The sequence below is a fragment of the Argentina silus genome, assembly GCF_951799395.1.
Source record: "Argentina silus genome assembly, chromosome: 14".
Taxonomy (NCBI): domain Eukaryota; kingdom Metazoa; phylum Chordata; class Actinopteri; order Argentiniformes; family Argentinidae; genus Argentina; species Argentina silus.
In genome coordinates, this window is record NC_139668.1 from 20,660,149 (window position 1) to 20,681,486 (window position 21,338).

General features: G+C 44.4%; 1 protein-coding gene across 1 annotated transcript in view; it reads right to left on the reverse strand.

Annotated features, from left to right (window-relative positions):
* The window catches only part of LOC310815479 (uncharacterized protein), a 28,021-nt gene continuing 6,683 nt past the window's right edge, over nt 1-21,338 (reverse strand). Inside the window, exons 4-8 of the mRNA XM_083685273.1 lie at nt 4,855-5,128; nt 4,377-4,522; nt 3,147-3,185; nt 1,895-1,998; nt 1-1,703 (exon numbers count right to left, since the gene is read on the reverse strand). Coding sequence (XP_083541399.1) covers nt 1,563-1,703; nt 1,895-1,998; nt 3,147-3,185; nt 4,377-4,522; nt 4,855-5,128 — 704 coding nt within the window. The 3' untranslated portion in view covers nt 1-1,562. The remainder of the gene's footprint in view (nt 1,704-1,894; nt 1,999-3,146; nt 3,186-4,376; nt 4,523-4,854; nt 5,129-21,338) is intronic.

Genomic DNA, 21,338 nt, shown 5'->3' on the forward strand with positions numbered 1-21,338 from the left:
ATCAACTCCCTTCATTTTATTTAAGCTGTGTGTTTCTTGCCAGTCGCTCTCTTCATGAGCTCATGACTCAGGTCTGGGTAAGATCTCCCTGTTTAAATAAAGCATGAAAAAAAACAAAAAAACAACATCCGCAGAAGTTTTAAGAGAAATGTATATTAGACAACAAAAAGGTATTTAAAGATTATTTACTACTTAAGAGAATAATTAAAATCTAATAGAATCATGAACATGTCACACACAACGCTGTAAATTGTCAAACAAAAAGTAGTATAATAATAAACGTCACAACAGGCCGTGTGAACATTGATTTGCCAGCTGGCAGGCATGACGCACACTGAAAACTATGTGGCTATTTTGTTAATATCAAATTAAACCACAATCTGACGTAATATTATCAACTAAATGGTCGACTAAGAGGGCCGTCATTACAGACCTGATATACAGCCTATAGAAAGTCTGCACCCCTTTTCAAAATGAAATGTTCATCTTTTGCTGCCCACAGTTTGCAACAATGAATTCAAGTGATGCAGCAAAACAAAGTGGCTGGAAATGTGTTTCTTTGGTTTTACTACAAACCATTAAGTTTAGTGCAAATCCAGAACATGTGTCATCGTTTTCACACCATGTCCCGTGGGAGAATAGTGGTGCTGCATCATGTTATGGTTATTCTTGTCACCGGCAGGGGATTTTTTTATTTTTTATTTTTAAATCATTTGTGTCCAGTAGGCGGTGTAGATCAGTGGGGAAAAAATCCTAATTGAATGTATTTCGATTCCAGGCTCTGGTGCAACAAAAGGTGAACATTTTAAAAGGGGGTGTCGACTTTTTATAGGCACTGTATAATGAATTCAGATGATTATTAAACTGAAGAACAAATCCCAGATTGTGCCTTTAAGATACAATCCACATCTACAGCACTAAAAAGCATTTTCAACTAATTTCAACACATTTTAATGAAAGGAAAAGAAATGATGAATTATAGGAGGCGTTTTCACACTGGCCATTTCACCCCGGAGCAACACCGGGCGAAGGAGGGAACGTTTTCTCACTGGAATTTTCACCCCAATGAGGTGAGATGTTCAACCTGGGTGAGTCAACCTTCCAGAGGAGCCGGTTGAACACAGGGTCGAGACGCTCACCCCAGGGTGACACTTCCACTGAGAAAACGCTGTGGTTGAGCTCACCCTGTGTTTAAAGGGGTAATCTGGGATTCAAACAACAACAAAGGGTCACCCCACCCCTTTTTTTGATAAACAGCAGGATCGGAAGGAAGACCTGACCGTCCATGAGACCAACATGTTACTTTTAACCACGTTTTGAAGCTGTAAAATGCTTGTTTACAAATAATGGAGTACAGCAAGCTTCCTTTTTTGGTTCTGACGGGGTAAGACAGTTGAACTAAGCTCATGAGGCACTTATAAGTTATATTCTTCAAGAATCAATGGGTATATATCATCATCATTTACAAGTCAAAAAATGGATGTACCAATCCCAGATTGTCCCTTTAAACAGTGTGAAAACGGGTTGATTCACCCCGGGTCAAAAGTGGCCTAAGGAGACAGTTAGAACTCATCTCTCTTCTTCCTGGTCTTCCTAGTCGTCTCTTGTGTCTCTTTCTTGTGGAACACCTTCCCATCTGCTTGATTTCTCCATGTCAGTTTGAAGCCCTCTGGCACCCCACGCTTCTTCAGCTCCTCATGAATCTACAACATAAACAAGTCTCCCATTTCACAAAACATACATTTTCTCACTCTCCAAAAAGTTTGCATCAAATCACAGTGTTGTTTCTCTTATAAAATCATGAAAATGTCCCATGGCCAGAAATGACATGCATGGAAAATGTTCTTTTTAGGACATGAGACCAGTTGTGTGGGTGCGTTTCTCTGAATCCCACCTTTTCTAAAATCTTTGCATTAATCTCAGGGTCATTAAGGTCCAGCTGTCCGTCTGACTTCAGCTCCACTCTCACGACTTGTCTCTTCAGGACCTCAGGCTTTACTGTGGAACAGACTTTTATGAGGTCTTCACCAGGGATGCAGTGGGGCATACACACACTTAGGGCCCTATTTCCCAAGCAGTGAGCCAAGTTGCCCACAATAAAAGTTAATAAATAAGGTTTTCTATACTTCAGATTGCATGCAATACTGTACATAATCCTGCTGTTCACAAAACCTGTGGTTGAATAAACACCATTGTTAAAGACAAGAGGCTCCATTCAGTTGAATAGTGTGTACAGATGTTTCTATTGTTTTTACAAAAAGAAAGGTATTTTATATCAGGGCCTCAGAACTAATTATTACTCTTAATTTTACAAGTTCCTAACAGCGTTCATGTTACCAAGTGTTCCAAACACCTCCACTAGCTAATAGTCAGCTTCCCCAAACATCCAGAAACCTGCGCTGTCTAAGCGACTCCTCTGCTCAAATCAACCTCTATGGAGGCTGTTTCTTTAACCTCTATGGAGGCTGTTTCTTTAACCTCTATGGAGGCTGTTTCTTTCACCTCTATGGAGGCTGTTTCTTTCACAGTCGCTGCGTGGAATTGATATGTGCAGAATGAACAAGCGTCTTGTGGATCCAATCAAAGGATCAGAGAATGAATCTGGTGTTGAAGGCAGAAGCTACAGCTAAACCCTCTGTGGCTCAGTTGGTGCTAACAACACTTAGGTTGTGGGTTTGATTCCTGTATACCCTCACTGTAATGTAAGTCTCTTTAGATAAAAGTGTCAGGGAAATGGCATATATTATATTATATTATATTATATTATATTATATTATATTATATTATATCATATTATATTATATTATTAACACTGCAGTGCACAAAGCGTGGTGAGTTGACTCAAAGAGAGAGAATGACAAAAGTTGAACAGTTCTGAAGAAATTCATGTATTCTCAAATGAAGGAGAAGGAGCAGAAAGAGAGACAGACAGAGAGAGAGAGCATGCTATTTATAAAATATATATATAAAAATAGTTTAAAACAGAAATGTTTTTATGTAAGCTAGCTGGTTACGTTATCCAACACTGCAACTCCTCTAAATTAAAGAAACCTTTCGGTATTATTGATTATTATTATTATTATTATTATTATTATTATTATTATTATTATTATTATTATCATTATTATACCTTTCGGTTTTCTTACCTGTTGAGACACTGGCTGGCTGGGTTGAGAGCACAACACCTGTGAATATGTTACCATATTAATGTATGATAATTAGGATTCTTTAGGCCCACACTATATTATTATGTACATCTGTTATGGGAGCAATAGTTCAGAGGCATGTTTGAAGTTGCCCAGAGCGTAATAGAGGTGGTGGCAGAAGTGGTGGTGGAGGGGCGGTAGAGGGGAGGTCAAGAGAAAACCACAATCTGACGTAATATTATCAACTAAATGGTCGACTAAGAGGGCCGTCATTACAGACCTGATATACAGCCTATAGAAAGTCTGCACCCCTTTTCAAAATGAAATGTTCATCTTTTGCTGCCCACAGTTTGCAACAATGAATTCAAGTGATGCAGCAAAACAAAGTGGCTGGAAATGTGTTTCTTTGGTTTTACTACAAACCATTAAGTTTAGTGCAAATCCAGAACATGTGTCATCGTTTTCACACCATGTCCCGTGGGAGAATAGTGGTGCTGCATCATGTTATGGTTATTCTTGTCACCGGCAGGGGATTTTTTTTATTTTATTTTTTTATTTGACTTTGTGTCCAGTAGGCGGTGTAGATCAGTGGGGAAGAAATCCTAATTGAATGTATTTCGATTCCAGGCTCTGGTGCAACAAAAGGTGAACATTTTGAAAGGGGGTGTCGACTTTTTATAAGCACTGTATAATGAATTCAGATGATTATTAAACTGAAGAACAAATCCCAGATTGTGCCTTTAAGATACAATCCACATCTACAGCACTAAAAAACAATTTCAACTCATTTCAACACATTTTAATGAAAGGAAAAGAAATGATGAATTATAGGAGGCGTTTTCACACTGGCCATTTCACCCCGGAGCAACACCGGGCGAAGGAGGGAACGTTTTCTCACTGGAATTTTCACCCCAATGAGGTGAGATGTTCAACCTGGGTGAGTCAACCTTCCAGAGGAGCCGGTTGAACACAGGGTCGAGACGCTCACCCCAGGGTGACACTTCCACTGAGAAAACGCTGTGGTTGAGCTCACCCTGTGTTTAAAGGGGTAATCTGGGATTCAAACAACAACAAAGGGTCAAACCACCCCTTTTTTTAATAAACAGCAGGATAGAAGTCTATATTTGGTAATATAATACATGTTTAATAACTAGTTCATGTTACCAAGAACATGGTTTAATAACTAGTTCATGTTACCAAGAACATGGTTTAATAACTAGTTCATGTTACCTGCAAGCGTTCCAAACACCTCCACTTCACACAGAATAAGGTATTCACTCCTGTCAGGGATGACCACACTGACGTAGCGACCCTCCATGTTGTTACACTGGAAGGTGGAGGTCTGTCCTGCTGGGATGCTGGTGATGACATCACATCTGAGAGAGAAGAGAGAGAGAGAAAGAGAGAGAGGGGGGAGGGGGAAAGATTGAGGGAGGGAGAGAGAGAGGGAAGGAGAGAGAGAGAAAGAAGAGAGAGAGAGAGAGGGAGGGAGGGAGAGAAAGAGGAAGAAAGAGAGAGGAGGGAAGGATAGAGAGAGAGAGAGAGAGAGAATGAAAGAGATAGAGCATGGAGGGAGATAAAGAGAGGGGGAGGGAGACAGAGAGAAATGCTCTGGCATGAATCAGGACTGAAGATGTATTCAAACAGCTGACAGAGAGGAAACTGAAGACTTCTGCACCTGTCAGAGAGGAAGTGTTGAATGTGTCACCTGGGGTTGTTGTTGCCGTTGTTCTCCAGTGAGTTACCGATGTGGATCTCAGCTCCATCAAGCCTCTTAGGATAGGAGTCTCCTATGGTGGTGACGGACACAGCAGTGACTCTGTACACATCCAGCAGGTCTACTCTCCACCAGGGGCTGGTCTGCTGTTGAGTGTGGCTGCAGGATCCTCTGTACCAGTCTGGGTCTCTGTTCCCATCAATGGCTCTAGGAGCAGCACCATACTCTGATGACTGAGTGGCCACTCCCTTCAACGCCACGTTTACTGGAGGGAAACACAGAGGAGAAATCACACATCACATCACGGTTAGTGGGCGGGGGGGCAGACCAGGAACATTATCTAGAGGGGGGGGGGGGCTGACCAGGAACATTATCTAGAGGGGGGGGGGGGGGGGGGCTGACCAGGAACATAATCTAGAGGGGGGGGGGGGGGGGGGGGGGGGGGGGCAAGGAACATTGTCTAGAAGGGGGGGCTGACCAGGAACATTGTCTGCGGGGGGGGGGGGCAGACCAGGAACATTGTCTGGGAGGGGGGGCAGACCAGGAACATTGTCTGGGGGGGGGGCTGACAAGGAATGTTGTTAAAGGGGGGGGGGGGGGATTGGTCACCAGGAATGTTGTCTAGAGGGGGGGGCTGACCAGAAACATTGTCTAGAGGGGGTGGGGTGACTAGGAACGTTGTCTTTGGGGGGGGGGGGGCTGACCAGGAATGTTGTCGAGAGGGGGGGGCTGACCAGGAACGTTGTCCGGGGGGGCTGACCAAGAAAAATGTCTCGAGGTGGGGGCTTACCAGGAACGTTGTCTAGAGGGGGGGTGGGGGGCTGGGGCTGAACGTTGTCTAGATGGGGGGGGTGACGGGGAACGTTGTCTAGAGGGGGGGGGGGCTAACCAGGAACATTGTCTGGGGGGGGGGGGGGGGGGGGGGGGCGACAAGGAATGTTGTCAAGGGGGGGGGGGGGGGGGGCTGACCAGGAACGTTGTGTAGAGGGGGGGGTTGACCAAGAACATTGTCGGGGGGGGCTGACCAGGAACATTGTCTAGAGGGGGGGGGGCAGACCAGGAACATTGTCTGGGGGGGGGGCTGACCATGAACATGAACATTGTCTGGGGGGGGGGGGGGCTGACCAGGAACATTGTCTAGGGGGGGGGGCAGACCAGGAACATTGTCTGGGGGGGGCTGACCAAGAACATTGTCGGGGGGGGCTGACCAGGAAAGTTGTCGAGGGGGGTGGGGGCTCACCAGGAATGTTGTCTAGGGGGGGGGGGTCTGACCAAGAATGTTGTGTAGGGGTGGGGGTCTGGGGCTGAACATTGTCTAGATGGGGGGGGGGGGGTTTGACCAGGAATGTTCTCTAGAGCGAGGGGGCTGACCACCAGGAACTTAGTTTAGGGGGGGGGGGGGGGGCTGACCAGGAACATTGTCGAGAGGGAGGGGGGGGCTGACCAGGAACGTTGTCTATAGAGGGGGGGCTGACCAGGAATGTTGTCAAGGGGGGGGGGGGGGGGGCTGACCAGGAATGTTGTCAAGGGGGGGGGGCTGACCAGAAACATTGTCTAAAGGGGGGGGGGGGCTGACCAGGAACATTGTCAGGGGGGGGGGGGGGGGCTGACCAGGAACATTGTCTAGAGGGGAGGGGGGGGGCTGACAAGTAATGTTGTCAAGGGGGGGCTTTTTATTGGATCAGTGTTGGTCGATACTCAAAGCTCAGTACGAGTAAAAACTACATATTCTTTGAACAAAAGAAATATCTGTAACTTGTTTTTATCTGCCAACTGCCTGATTATTAGCCTACTGTAGCCTCCTCTAGGAGGTGATGACGACTCTCAAACAGGGATCACAACGTTTTTTTGGAGATAATTGTGGCGCGATCTGATATGAGTTTTTAACAGAAATAGGAATCTACTGCATGTCCCCAAATATCAAGTGTCATGTTGAAGATCACCACACATGGGAGCCACAGCCTCCCCCCCCCCTCTAGACAATGTTCCTAGCAACCGCCCCCCCCCCCTCTAGACAATGTTCCTAGTAACCGCCCCCCCCCCCCCCCCCCCCCTAGACAACGTTCCTGGTGAGACACCCCCCCACCCCCGCAGACAATTTTCCTGGTCAGCCCCCCCCCCCCCCCCCCAGACAAAGTTCCTGGTGGTCAGCCCCCTCGCTCTAGAGAACGTTCCTCTTCAGCCCCCCCCATCTAGACAACGTTCAGCCCCAGCCCCCCCCCACTCCACCCCTACACAACATTCCTGGTCAGGCCTCCCCCTATAGACAACATTCCTGGTCAGATCCCCCACCCCAGACAACATTCCGGGTGAGCCCACATTGTCTAGAGGGCGGGGCAGACCAGGAACATTGTCTAGAGGGGGGGGCTGACCAAGAACATTGTCGTGGGGGGCTGACGAGGAAAGTTGTCGAGGGGGGGGGGGTCTCACCAGGAATGTTGTCTGGGGGGGGGTCTGACCAGGAATGTTGCGTATGGGTGGGGGGGGGGCTGACCAGCAGAAAGTTGTCTAGAGGGGGGGGCTGACCAGGAACATTGTCTAGGGGGGGGGGCAGACCAGGAACATTGTCTAGAGAGGGGGGGCAGACCAGGAACATTGTCTAGGGGGGGGGGGGGGGGCTTGACGAGGAATGTTGCAAGAGGGAGGGGCTGACCAGGGTTGTCTAGAGGGGGGCACTGACCAAGAACATTGTCTGGGGTTGACGGGGAAAGTTGTCGAGGGGGGCGGGGGGGCTCACCAGCAATGTTATGTAGGGGTGGGGGGGGGGGCTGGGGCTGAACGTTATCGAGATGGGGGGAACTGACCAGGAACGTTGTCGAGAGGGGGGGGGGGGGGGGCTCACCAGGAACGTTGTCTAGAGGGCGGGGGGGGTCTGACTAGGAATGTTGTCTATAGGGGGAGGCCTGACCAGGAACGTTGTCGGGGGGGGGGGGGGGAAGCGGACCAGGAACGTTGTCGGGGGGGGCTGACCAGAAAAGATGTCTAGAGGGGGGGGGGGGGGCTGACCAACAATGTTGTTTTCGGGGGGGGGGGTTGGGGGGGGGGCCTGTGGCTCCCATGTGTGGTGATCTTCAACATGACACATGATATTTGGGGACATGCAGTAGATTCCTATTTCTGTTAAAAACTCATATCAGATCGCGCCACAATTGTCTCAAAAAAACGTTGTGATCCCTGTTTGAGAGTCGTCATCACCTCCTAGAGGAGGCTACAGTAGGCTGCTTATTTACTATTACTAAGGTGGTTTTCTTACCTGTTGAGACACTGGCTGGCTGGGTTGAGAGCACAACACCTGTGAATATGTTACCATATTAATGTATGATAATTAGGATTCTTTAGGCCCACACTATATTATTATGTACATCTGTTATGGGAGCAATAGTTCAGAGGCATGTTTGAAGTTGCCCAGAGCGTAATAGAGGTGGTGTCAGAAGTGGTGGTGGAGGGGCGGTAGAGGGGAGGTCAAGAGAAAACCACAATCTGACGTAATATTATCAACTAAATGGTCGACTAAGAGGGCCGTCATTACAGACCTGATATACAGCCTATAGAAAGTCTGCACCCCTTTTCAAAATGAAATGTTCATCTTTTGCTGCCCACAGTTTGCAACAATGAATTCAAGTGATGCAGCAAAACAAAGTGGCTGGAAATGTGTTTCTTTGGTTTTACTACAAACCATTAAGTTTAGTGCAAATCCAGAACATGTGTCATCGTTTTCACACCATGTCCCGTGGGAGAATAGTGGTGCTGCATCATGTTATGGTTATTCTTGTCACCGGCAGGGGATTTTTTTTATTTTATTTTTTTATTTGACTTTGTGTCCAGTAGGCGGTGTAGATCAGTGGGGAAGAAATCCTAATTGAATGTATTTCGATTCCAGGCTCTGGTGCAACAAAAGGTGAACATTTTGAAAGGGGGTGTCGACTTTTTATAAGCACTGTATAATGAGGTACCACAGAAACCCAACAGTGTTCTACATCTGTGTTCTATATCTATGTGTTCTACATCTATGTGAGGTGAACAGTGTTCTACATCTATGTGTTCTATATCTATGTGTTCTATATCTATGTGTTCTATATCTATGTGAGGTGAACAGTGTTCTACATCTATGTGTTCTACATCTGTGTTCTATATCTATGTGTTCTACATCTATGTGTTCTATATCTATGTGTTCTATATCTATGTGAGGTGAACAGTGTTCTATATCTATGTGTTCTACATCTATGTGTTCTATATCTATGTGTTTTATATCTATGTGTTCTATATCTATGTGTTCTATATCTATGTGAGGTGAACAGTGTTCTATATCTATGTGTTCTATATCTATGTGAGGTGAACAGTGTTCTATATCTATGTGTTCTATATCTATGTGAGGTTCAGTAACATTGAAAGACACCGTGCAAAAGATCACATGTACATGTAGTGATAAACACATGAATAAATAAATATACTGTAGTCGGTGTAGGAGCCATTTTGGGCCTTTTGTTGACTTATTGTTTGTGTATTTACTGTGGTTTTAGGATGTTTACCGTAGTTTGTACACTAGGTGGCAGTATCACCGAGGTTAATGGGTCACATGACCCTGTCGGCACACAGGTGAGCAGGAAACAGGCTCACAGGTACAGAGACACACGGGGCTTACCGTCACCATGACAACCTACAGCCGTTCACCATTGTTATCACCATGACAACCTACAGCTATTTAACATTGTTATCACCATGACAACCTACAGCTATTTAACATTGTTATCACCATGACAACCTACAGCTCTTCAACATTGATTTCACCACCAGAGAACTCAAAGAAACGACTTGGAGAGGAAAGCCTGTCTAACCTGTGACTAAGACACCTGTTGAATAACCAGGTACGTCTACAGAGGCCCACTAGCACAGGTACTAATACTGTAGCCACTTACCCGTCACAGAGAAGAGAAACAGACCCCACTGCATGGCTGGTGGTTGGGGCTTCATTCAGGCCTCCGCACCTGTCTCCTGTCTGTACAGATGAAACAAGAAGATCTACAGTGCTGCTCCCAGGCTCTTCAATCACCAGTTTACTACAACTATAGAGAGTACCATCCTAAAGTCATGAACGTAGCCTACAGTAGTGGAGAGATAGCTATGTAGATAGATAGATAGATAGATAGATAGATAGATAGATAGATAGATAGATAGATAGATAGATAGATAGATAGATAGATAGATAGATAGATAGAAATGTTATTTATCCCAGGGGGAAATTCAGGTTCCAAGTAGCGTACAGACATAGAGACATCACACATAACATACACATACAACATACAACATACACATACAACATACACATACAACATACACATACACATACAACATACACATACAACATACACATACACATACAACATACACATACAACATACAACATACAACATACACATACACATACACATACACATACACATACAACATACACATACAACATACAACATACACATACAACATACACATACACATACAACATACAACATACAACATACACATACAACATACAACATACAACATACACATACACATACAACATACAACATACAACATACAACATACAACATACAACATACACATACAACATACAACATACAACATACAACATACAACATACACATACAACATACACATACAACATACACATACAACATACAACATAACATACACATACAACATACAACATACAACATAACATACACATACAACATACAACATACAACATAACATACACATACAACATACAACATACACATAACATACACATACAACATACAACATACAACATACAACATACACATACAACATACAACATACAACATACAACATACACATACACATACAACATACAACATACAACATACACATACACATACAACATACAACATCAGCAGGATTGTAAACAGGCGAGGTGCAGTTGTAAATGTCTTTGCAGTTAGGTGAGGTGCAAAAAGGTAAGGCAGACAGTGCAATTATAGGACAGTGCAATTATAGGACAGTGCAATTATAGCATTAAATACTAAAAACTAAAAACTAAATACTAAATACGGGCTACATAAATATGGACTATTTTTAAAGTGCATTTAGTCCAGGCTGGTGGAGGGAGGGAGGGGCTGTGTATGAGGCCCAGCATAGCCAGTAAACATTGTAGTTAAAGAGGTGAAACAGTGACATGATACATGATGGTGATGTGATACAGAGGGTGGAGGTTATGCAGAGAAGTCCATCTCTTTGCCCTTGATTGACATAATGAATGTGTGGATATCTTCATGTTTAGAATGGACCTGTCATATTCAGTGTCCTCTGTAAGTATTTGGACAGTTTTGGTTCTTTATTCCAAAAGTTTGGATTTCCAACAATTGATAAAAAGGTTAAAAAGTGTCATTTCTAAACGGTGAAACCAACATTTCTACAAATACTCTTGAATAAAAGCTGACAATCTGTACTTTAACCTCATATTCATTTGACTGATTTCCAAACGTTTAAAAATCGAGCCAAAAGAAGACTTAGGGACGACATCTTACTTTGTGAAGATAATTCTCTATTTTAAAAGACAAATTAGAATTCACTGACATCATCGTCTGAGTCGTGTACGTAGTAACAGCTGAAAGACAAGGTGGGAACGGAGCCCCAGTGATGGACATGCAGAAACAAAGAGAGACTCACGAGGGTGCCTTGTAGTCAAACATGCAAAAGACACCCCCCTGGGGGTTAGAGTTAGGGTTAGGGGTTAGGGGTTAGGGTTAGGGGTTAGGGGTTAGGGTTAGGGTTAGGATTTATTTATTGTTTTAACAGGAGAGAAACTTACAGGGGGGTAGTGGTGATGAAGGTAATATACAGAAGTATTCAGACCCTTTGCTATGAGACTCTTAAAATGAGTTCTGGTGTGAAGAACCGTGCTGCTGCAGGTATGCAAAACATTCACCTACTCTATTGTGTCTCCCTCCCTCCCTCCCTCCCTCCCTCTCCCTCCCTCCCTCCCTCCCTCTCCCTCCCTCCCTCCCTGGTCTTGTTGTTCCAGGAACATCATCAGCCTCCCAGATCCTCCCTCCCTCCCTCCCTCCCTGGTCTTGTTGTTCCAGGAACATCATCAGCCTCCCAGATCCTCCCTCCCTCCCTCTCCCTCCCTCCCTCCCTCTCCCTCCCTCCCTCCCTCCCTGGTCTTGTTGTTCCAGGAACATCATCAGCCTTCCAGATCCTCCCTCCCTCCCTCTCCCTCCCTCCCTCCCTCTCCCTCCCTCCCTCCCTCCCTCCCTGGTCTTGTTGTTCCAGGAACATCATCAGCCTCCCAGATCCTCCCTCCCTCCCTCCCTCCCTGGTCTTGTTGTTCCAGGAACATCATCAGCCTCCCAGATCCTCCCTCCCTCCCTCTCCCTCCCTCCCTCCCTCTCCCTCCCTCCCTCCCTCCCTCCCTCCCTCCCTGGTCTTGTTGTTCCAGGAACATCATCAGCCTCCCAGATCCTCCCACTGGTTCTGTTTCAACTCCCTTATTATTCCATCATTCTTTCCTTGTTTACTTGTTGGGGTTTGTACCTCTGAACACACACACACACACACACACACACACACACACACACACACACACACACACACGCACACACACACACCAACACATCAAAAACAAGTGAAGAAGCCAGGAAGGAAACCCTAACCCTAACCTAACCTAACCTAACCTAACCTAACCCTAACCCTAACCTAACCCTAACCCTAACCTAACCTAACCTAACCCTAACCCTAACCTAACCTAACCCTAACCCTAACCTAACCCTAACCCTAACCCTAACCTAACCCTAACCCTAACCCTAACCTAACCTAACCTAACCCTAACCCTAACCTAACCCTAACCCTAACCTAACCTAACCCTAACCCTAACCTAACCCTAACCTACCCTAACAAAGTATATCAAAAATCTTTATAATATGAATAAACAACGATGGAAAACTGTCTCTGGCGTCTTTCAGTTTCATGCACAGGTGCATCTAATTTGACTGACTGGTGCCAGGTCCCAGGGTTAGGGTTAGGGTTAGACATACCATCTAATTTCACTGACTGGTCCCAGGAACTCTCATATCATATTCCACCGGTGCCCTCTAGATGTCGCTGTTGACAAACTCATATTCAAACATACATGGCTCCAACACCTCTCCTCTCCTGTCCTGTCCTCTCCTGTCCTCTCCTGACACCTCCTCCTCTCCTCTCCTCTCCTCTCACCTCCTCCTCCTCTCCTCTCCTCTCTCCTCTCTCCTCTCCTCTCCCCTCCTCCTCTCCTCTCCTCTCTCCTCTCTCCTCTCCTCTCCTCTCCTCTCCTCTCCTCTCCTCTCCTCTCCTCTCCTCTCCTCTCCTCTCCTGCCCCCCCTGCAGTCAGGTATCAGTAGTGAATGCTCCCTCATACAGTATTCCTGCTCTCTAGCAGAATTTCACATCTTCATGGTTTAAATAAAAGCACAAACCTAAGCATATAGAGGGTTAGGGTTAGGGTTAGGGCTAACTTGGGCTAACCCTAACCCTAACCTAAGCATATAGAGGGTTAGGGTTAGGGTTAGGGCTAACTTGGACTAACCCTAACCCTAACCTAAGCATATAGAGGGTTAGGGTTAGGGTTAGGGCTAACTTGGGCTAACCCTAACCCTAACCTAAGCATATAGAGCATATTTTAAATACTCTGTTTCATCACTGAACTAAAGTTTGTCACCTGAAACAAAGTCTGGGGGCGACCAACACACACACACGCCATACGGTGTGAAAAAACCACCATCCAGGAGTGGCAGGGCAAAGGCCACACACACGCACACACGCACACACATTAACGCCTTCTTGGACATACCTAAATATGTAACCATTCTAACAAACCCACATCCTCTCTAACATCAAAGAAAGGCAACGCATCAAAAACAAGTGAAGAAGAGAGAAGGAAACCATTCCAGATATCTAGGTCTTCACCTCAGGATACAACCAGATTACAGCAGCCTGAGAATTACTTAAACCTATATACCCAATATGTAGATATAGATCTATCTAGATATAGACAGGAATGGGATACAATAAAAACAATTGAGTTATTTGGAGGTATCACTCACCACTTTGTAACTCTCTCTCACTCTGTGTCTGTCTGGAGTTCTTCTCTCCCCCAAGTCTGTCTGTGTGTCTGCTTAGTCTGCCTGTGTGTCTGCTTAGTCTGCCTGTGTGTCTGCTTAGTCTGCCTGTGTGTCTGCTTAGTCTGTCTGTGTGTCTGCTTAGTCTGTCTGTGTGTCTGCTTAGTCTGCCTGTGTGTCTGCTTAGTCTGCCTGTGTGTCTGCTTAGTCTGTCTGTGTGTCTGCTTAGTCTGCCTGTGTGTCTGCTTAGTCTGTCTGTGTGTCTGCTTAGTCTGCCTGTGTGTCTGCTTAGTCTGTCTGTGTGTCTGCTTAGTCTGCCTGTGTGTCTGCTTAGTCTGTCTGTGTGTCTGCTTAGTCTGCCTGTGTGTCTGCTTAGTCTGTCTGTGTGTCTGCTTAGTCTGCCTGTGTGTCTGCTTAGTCTGTCTGTGTGTCTGCTTAGTCTGTCTGTGTGTCTGCTTAGTCTGTCTGTGTGTCTGCTTAGTCTGTCTGTGTGTCTGCTTAGTCTGTCTGCCTCCTTACCTTTTGGATATATCATTAGAACACGTCAGTGACACATGCAAATTCCTCTGCTCATGCCATGTGTCACGTCAAAGTCACTGGATTCCTTCATTACTGGAACAGAGCATTTCAATATTGAAAGTAGTGTATAGTTAGCCTGTCCAGATCTGTATCGCTGTCACAACAAACAAACAAAGGACCTACAGATATGGGAGCAGCAGGCTGACTGTGTGATACGTTTCCTCATCCACCATTCAAATCATCTGTGCATACATCCTTGTTGTTCTTCAAGAGCATGGTTTCTCTTGCTCTTCCCTAATATGGATATATATATATATAAATATGGACATAATCACTGCAGGGAATTCTTTAAGTGAGGCACAGATGACAAGATGAGTGGAGAGGTGTTGGCATAGGCTGGTACGTTCCTGAGCTCAGTATGGTAGGGATGCCAGCCAGGCAGGGATGGCTGGGGCCCACATGCCCTCACTGTACTAAAGTCCCGTACTGTACTGTACTAACCCTAACCCTCACTGTACTAAAGTACCGTACTGTACTGTACTAACCCTAACCCTCACTGTACTAAAGTCCCGCACTGTACTGTACTAACCCTAACCCTCACTGTACTAAAGTACCGTACTGTACTGTACTAACCCTAACCCTCACTGTACTAAAGTACCGTACTGTACTGTACTAACCCTAACCCTCACTGTACTAAAGTACCGTACTGTACTGTACTAACCCTAACCCTCACTGTACTAAAGTACCGTACTGTACTCCCTGGTGGCAGAGCTTTCAGACACAAGAGGATCTTCACCTTACTTGACGTACGTCACCCGAAGGTTGTCACAAACAAGTGGAAAAAAACAAGGTCTGATTTAGAAGAAACATACTTATTATTTGCTGCATCAAAACATACAAAAGTTGTGGTTAGTTCATGTGTCCTGGGGCCAAACCACAGGATAGGGAGGCTCAGCCTGGTCCCTGGTCAGAGGAGTCACACAGAGGAGAGTGGAAATACACAGCAACACATGAGGCATTTGCTTTCAGATGGTACAGCAGGGTTCTTCATCATTAAACACCTTTTGTTTTTAGAGATTATAACGTAACAATTATTTAACGGTATTACTCGGTTAAGCTACGGTGACACTGGCTTTGTTGACAGCAGTGATAACATGGTTTAACATGATAGCCTTTGTTAATACAACTGAAATCAACCCCTAATTCACCCTAACGATACTGTCCAACCCCAACAGCATCATCTCCCAGATAGGAGCCACATCCAGCTAAGAGCTAAGTGATGATGGATGAGGATGCTTGGGATGACCCGACTCTGAATATGGGAAATGTGTGTGTGTGTGTTAACCTCTCTGACTCAGGGAGAGCGGACCTGAAGCCAGAACAAGAGGAACATCACATGGTTCCACCCCCTTCCCTGTTCTGTCACAGCAAACAGACTATGATGGGGAAGCCCAGTGGATTCTGGGATACAGTATGGTATAGGCATGTTCTGGGATAGTATTGGGCAGCAGGTTCACAGTTGTAGCTTTTCTTATCTCTTCCTCTTATTTCCGGTGTCATGGTATTCTTTCATTGTGATGCAATCACTTCAACAGCCTATTGGTTACTGGCAGAGGAAGATCAGGGCAATCACACCATTTTGGCAGTTATCGAAAAAGTCAAAAGGTGACAGACTCAAAATGAGTGTTTTTATGATCTGCCCACCCCGACTCGTACCTCTGACCTCAGACCATCTGTTCATATCGACACTTCAAAAAAGAATGATTGATATTGATAATTCAATTATTTCTATAAACAATTTGAATTCATGTATGTTAAAACGTCTTTCCATAGCTCTGACATGTTTACCTTCACACAAGATGTGGTGTGTTGTGTTTGAGTTGTAGATAGGATGGGACTGTTTCTCTTCATATACCATTTCTGTATTTTACTGTGTTGTATTTTTAATGTTATGTATTTCTTCTGTAGACAGGGATCACCTGCAGAAGAGGCCTTGGTCTCAGTGTGTTTCCCCTGTAGAAATAAAGGTTCAATAAAAACATCCCATGAGCCTCTGCTCTCTTGGCACCATGCTCATTCCTCTGGTCATCTGGTTGTGATCAACATGTCTTACACTGCATGACTTCAGCAAGAAACACATGACTTCAATATTCAAACAACTGCATAATGACTTCATCTCTTTCTTTTTTTAATGATTCAACACCATCATACTCACTGTGACCTCCTGCTTAGAATGAAAGCACCGGAATACTTTGGGATTATTGCTGGTAGTGGTGTTAGTCAGCCAATAGGGGGCACTCCTCCCTCTAGTATGAGTCATAACCTTTAGGTTTGAGACCATCATGCTCTGGTGCCCTGCACTGTTCTGCACGAGGTTCCCTCCCTCAGATGAGACACTAAATCCAGGTGCTGTGGTCACTAATACTCCCAAGGTAGTTATGGTCTGTATCAGACTAATACAGTTATGGTGGGAACCCCAGAGTCCAGACTAATACAGTTATGGTGGGAACCCCAGAGTCCAGACTAATACAGTTATGGGTTAGGGTTGGGTAGATAATATTATTAAAATTATTCAGGATAAGGAAAAAGATACAATATACTGTAAGCTAAGTCTGTACATGTCATGTACAGTAAACAAACAAAGATGAGCCCAAACAAGAAGCTTAGAATTTAATATATTAACCTTTAATAAGATATTGAGAAAGAGTCAATTCAATACAGTAGTGATAGAAAATAAAACAGATTCAACGTTATACATAGGGTTAGTCTTCACTGTATATAGGGTTAGTCTTCACTGTATATAGCACAATATCAGTTGCTACACTTGTTTTATATGTGTTAAATTACCTAGACCGAAAAAATCATTGTGCTGCCTTATTTATAGACCGAGGCAAGGCATTAGATACGGTCACCATTACCTAAATATCCAGAGGTTATCTGAAATAGGTCTCAACGGCTTTAGGTAGATGGTTTGAAAACTATTTAGCGGATAGAGCGCAATGTTTATCTTCTGATGGTGTTAAATCAGGTTTTCTGGATATAACATATAAGGGTGTCCCACAAGGCTTGATTCTTGGTCCGGTCCTTTTTACTATTTATATAAACAATATTAGGTCTTCTATACCAAACTGTAACCTCCATTTATATGCTTGTGTCATCTGTTGTATATTCTGTTGCCCCAACAGTTGAACAGGCTTTTTCTGAGCTTCAGGCTGCATTAACTGCTCTTCAGAAAGCCCTTGTGAAATATAAATTGGTACTTAATGCAAGTATATGTTATTTTACAGAAAAATGATCTTTGCAGATGTACTTTGGGTGGTGGCCCAATTCCTCATATATATATCCTCATGAATTCTTATTTATTATATAAATAGCTGGGCATCTACTATATTGATGATTAATCTTCTTTTAAATTACAAATAGAAAATCTAATTAAGAAAGTTAGAATCAGACTCAGCATTTTAATATAGAATTGTAAGTCCTGCCTCTCTTACAAAAGTAGGGAATGGATAATCCAAGTTCAATTCTATATTTTTAAATTGTATGTTGATATTTTACACCTGCATGCTCCTAGCACATTACAATCCTTGGATGCTACATATCACTGCATGCTCTGGTTTATAACTGGCCACAGATATACCACTGATCATTGTACTCTGTACCAGCATGTGGGTTGGGTTTCCCTGGCTAATCACAGATATACCACTCATCATTGTTCTCTGTACCAGCATGTGGGTTGGGTTTCCCTGGCTAATCCAAGATCATGGTTTATGTTTGTTTATAAAGCACTACTGTATAAAACTACCATCAGGGAACCTTACCCTACTTTGGAATTGGAGGGTCACAAATGGTCACACAAGATCTCAAGACCTCTAGTTTTGGGTTAGGGTTAGGGTTAGGGTTAGGGTTCGGGTTAGGACTAACCCTAACCCTAGTTTTGGTGGTTCCTGATGCTTCCACAGTTTCTGGGAGAACGGCTTTTAGCGTTGATGCCCCATCCTCTTGGAATGGCCTTCAGGAGGAACTGAAGCAAGAGTCAATGGTCACCTTGGGCCATTTCAAGAGAATGTTAGCAGATTTATTCATTGACAACTTGAACTGTTTTAGCAGGTCCTTTATTGTGTGATTCTTATCTATTGCTTTTTTAATCTAGGTTGTGGGTCTCAAGGGTTAATATCATTGTTGTTATTATTTATTTTTCCCTAATTTCCATTTTGTAGATTTCCATTTTTCCCTTTGTTTTTATCTTGTTAAAATAATGTGTGATTCTGTCTGCCTGTCTGTTTATTTGATCTTTTCCCTCTTGCCATGTGCCTTTTCTGTAAAAGAGACTCAGGTCTCGGTAAGATCTCCCTGTTTAAATAAAGCATCAACTTTATTTACTACCACGATTATTTACTACTTAACAGAATAATTAAAATCTTTTTTTTAAATATATGTGTTACGTTCCACGTAGGTTTGTCTGTGTTCTGTTTTCCCTCTTCCTTTATAGGGCGACATCACCACTCCCATTTGCTGCACCTGCTGCCAACCGTCCCAATCACCTGCCATCCCAGTCCGGCCCCATACCAGTCCTAACCCTAACCCTAACCCAAACCCTAACCCTAACCCCAATCATCCTAATCACCTGCCATCCCAGTCCTTCCCCATACCAGTCCTAACCCTAACCCTAACCCTAACCCCAATCATCCTAATCACCTGCCATCCCAGTCCGGCCCCATACCAGTCCTAACCCTAACCCTAACCCTAACCCCAATCATCCTAATCACCTGCATCCCAGTCCAGCCCCATACCAGTCCTAACCCTAACCCTAACCCCAATCATCCTAATCACCTGCCATCCCAGTCCGGCCCCATACCAGTCCTAACCCTAACCCTAACTCTAACCCCAATCATCCTAATCACCTGCCATCCCAGTCCGGCCCCATACCAGTCCTAACCCTAACCCTAACCCTAACCCTAACCCTAACTCTAACCCCAATCATCCTAATCACCTGCCATCCCAGTCCTTCCCCATACCAGTCCTAACCCTAACCCTAACCCTAACCCTAACCCCAATCATCCTAATCACCTGCCATCCCAGTCCTTCCCCATACCAGTCCTAACCCTAACCCTAACCCTAACCCCAATCATCCTAATCACCTGCCATCCCAGTCCTTCCCCATACCAGTCCTAACCCTAACCCTAACCCTAACCCTAACCCTAACCCCAATCATCCTAATCACCTGCCATCCCAGTCCTTCCCCATACCAGTCCTAACCCTAACCCTAACCCTAACCCCAATCATCCTAATCACCTGCCATCCCAGTCCGGCCCCATACCAGTCCTAACCCTAACCCTAACCCTAACCCTAACCCCAATCATCCTAATCACCTGCCATCCCAGTCCGGCCCCAATCAACTCCCTTCATTTTATTTAAGCTGTGTGTTTCTTGCCAGTCGCTCTCTTCATGAGCTCATGACTCAGGTCTCGGTAAGATCTCCCTGTTTAAATAAAGCATGAAAAAACAAAAAAAAACAACATCCGCAGAAGTTTTAAGAGAAATGTATATTAGACAACAAAAAGGTATTTAAAGATTATTTACTACTTAAGAGAATAATTAAAATCTAATAGAATCATGAACATGTCACACACAACGCTGTAAATTGTCAAACAAAAAGTAGTATAATAATAAACGTCACAACAGGCCGTGTGAACATTGATTTGCCAGCTGGCAGGCATGACGCACACTGAAAACTATGTGGCTATTTTGTTAATATCAAATTAAACCACAATCTGACGTAATATTATCAACTAAATGGTCGACTAAGAGGGCCGTCATTACAGACCTGATATACAGCCTATAGAAAGTCTGCACCCCTTTTCAAAATGAAATGTTCATCTTTTGCTGCCCACAGTTTGCAACAATGAATTCAAGTGATGCAGCAAAACAAAGTGGCTGGAAATGTGTTTCTTTGGTTTTACTACAAACCATTAAGTTTAGTGCAAATCCAGAACATGTGTCATCGTTTTCACACCATGTCCCGTGGGAGAATAGTGGTGCTGCATCATGTTATGGTTATTCTTGTCACCGGCAGGGGAAATATTTTTTTTTTTTTTTTATTTGACTTTGTGTCCAGTAGGCGGTGTAGATCAGTGGGGAAGAAATCCTAATTGAATGTATTTCGATTCCAGGCTCTGGTGCAACAAAAGGTGAACATTTTAAAAGGGGGTGTCGACTTTTTATAGGCACTGTATAATGAATTCAGATGATTATTAAACTGAAGAACAAATCCCAGATTGTGCCTTTAAGATACAATCCACATCTACAGCACTAAAAAGCATTTTCAACTAATTTCAACACATTTTAATGAAAGGAAAAGAAATGATGAATTATAGGAGGCGTTTTCACACTGGCCATTTCACCCCGGAGCAACACCGGGCGAAGGAGGGAACGTTTTCTCACTGGAATTTTCACCCCAATGAGATGAGATGTTCAACCTGGGTGAGTCAACCTTCCAGAGGAGCCGGTTGAACACAGGGTCGAGACGCTCACCCCAGGGTGACACTTCCACTGAGAAAACGCTGTGGTTGAGCTCACCCTGTGTTTAAAGGGGTAATCTGGGATTCAAACAACAACAAAGGGTCACCCCACCCCTTTTTTTGATAAACAGCAGGATCGGAAGGAAGACCTGACCGTCCATGAGACCAACATGTTACTTTTAACCACGTTTTGAAGCTGTAAAATGCTTGTTTACAAATAATGGAGTACAGCAAGCTTCCTTTTTTGGTTCTGACGGGGTAAGACAGTTGAACTAAGCTCATGAGGCACTTATAAGTTATATTCTTCAAGAATCAATGGGTA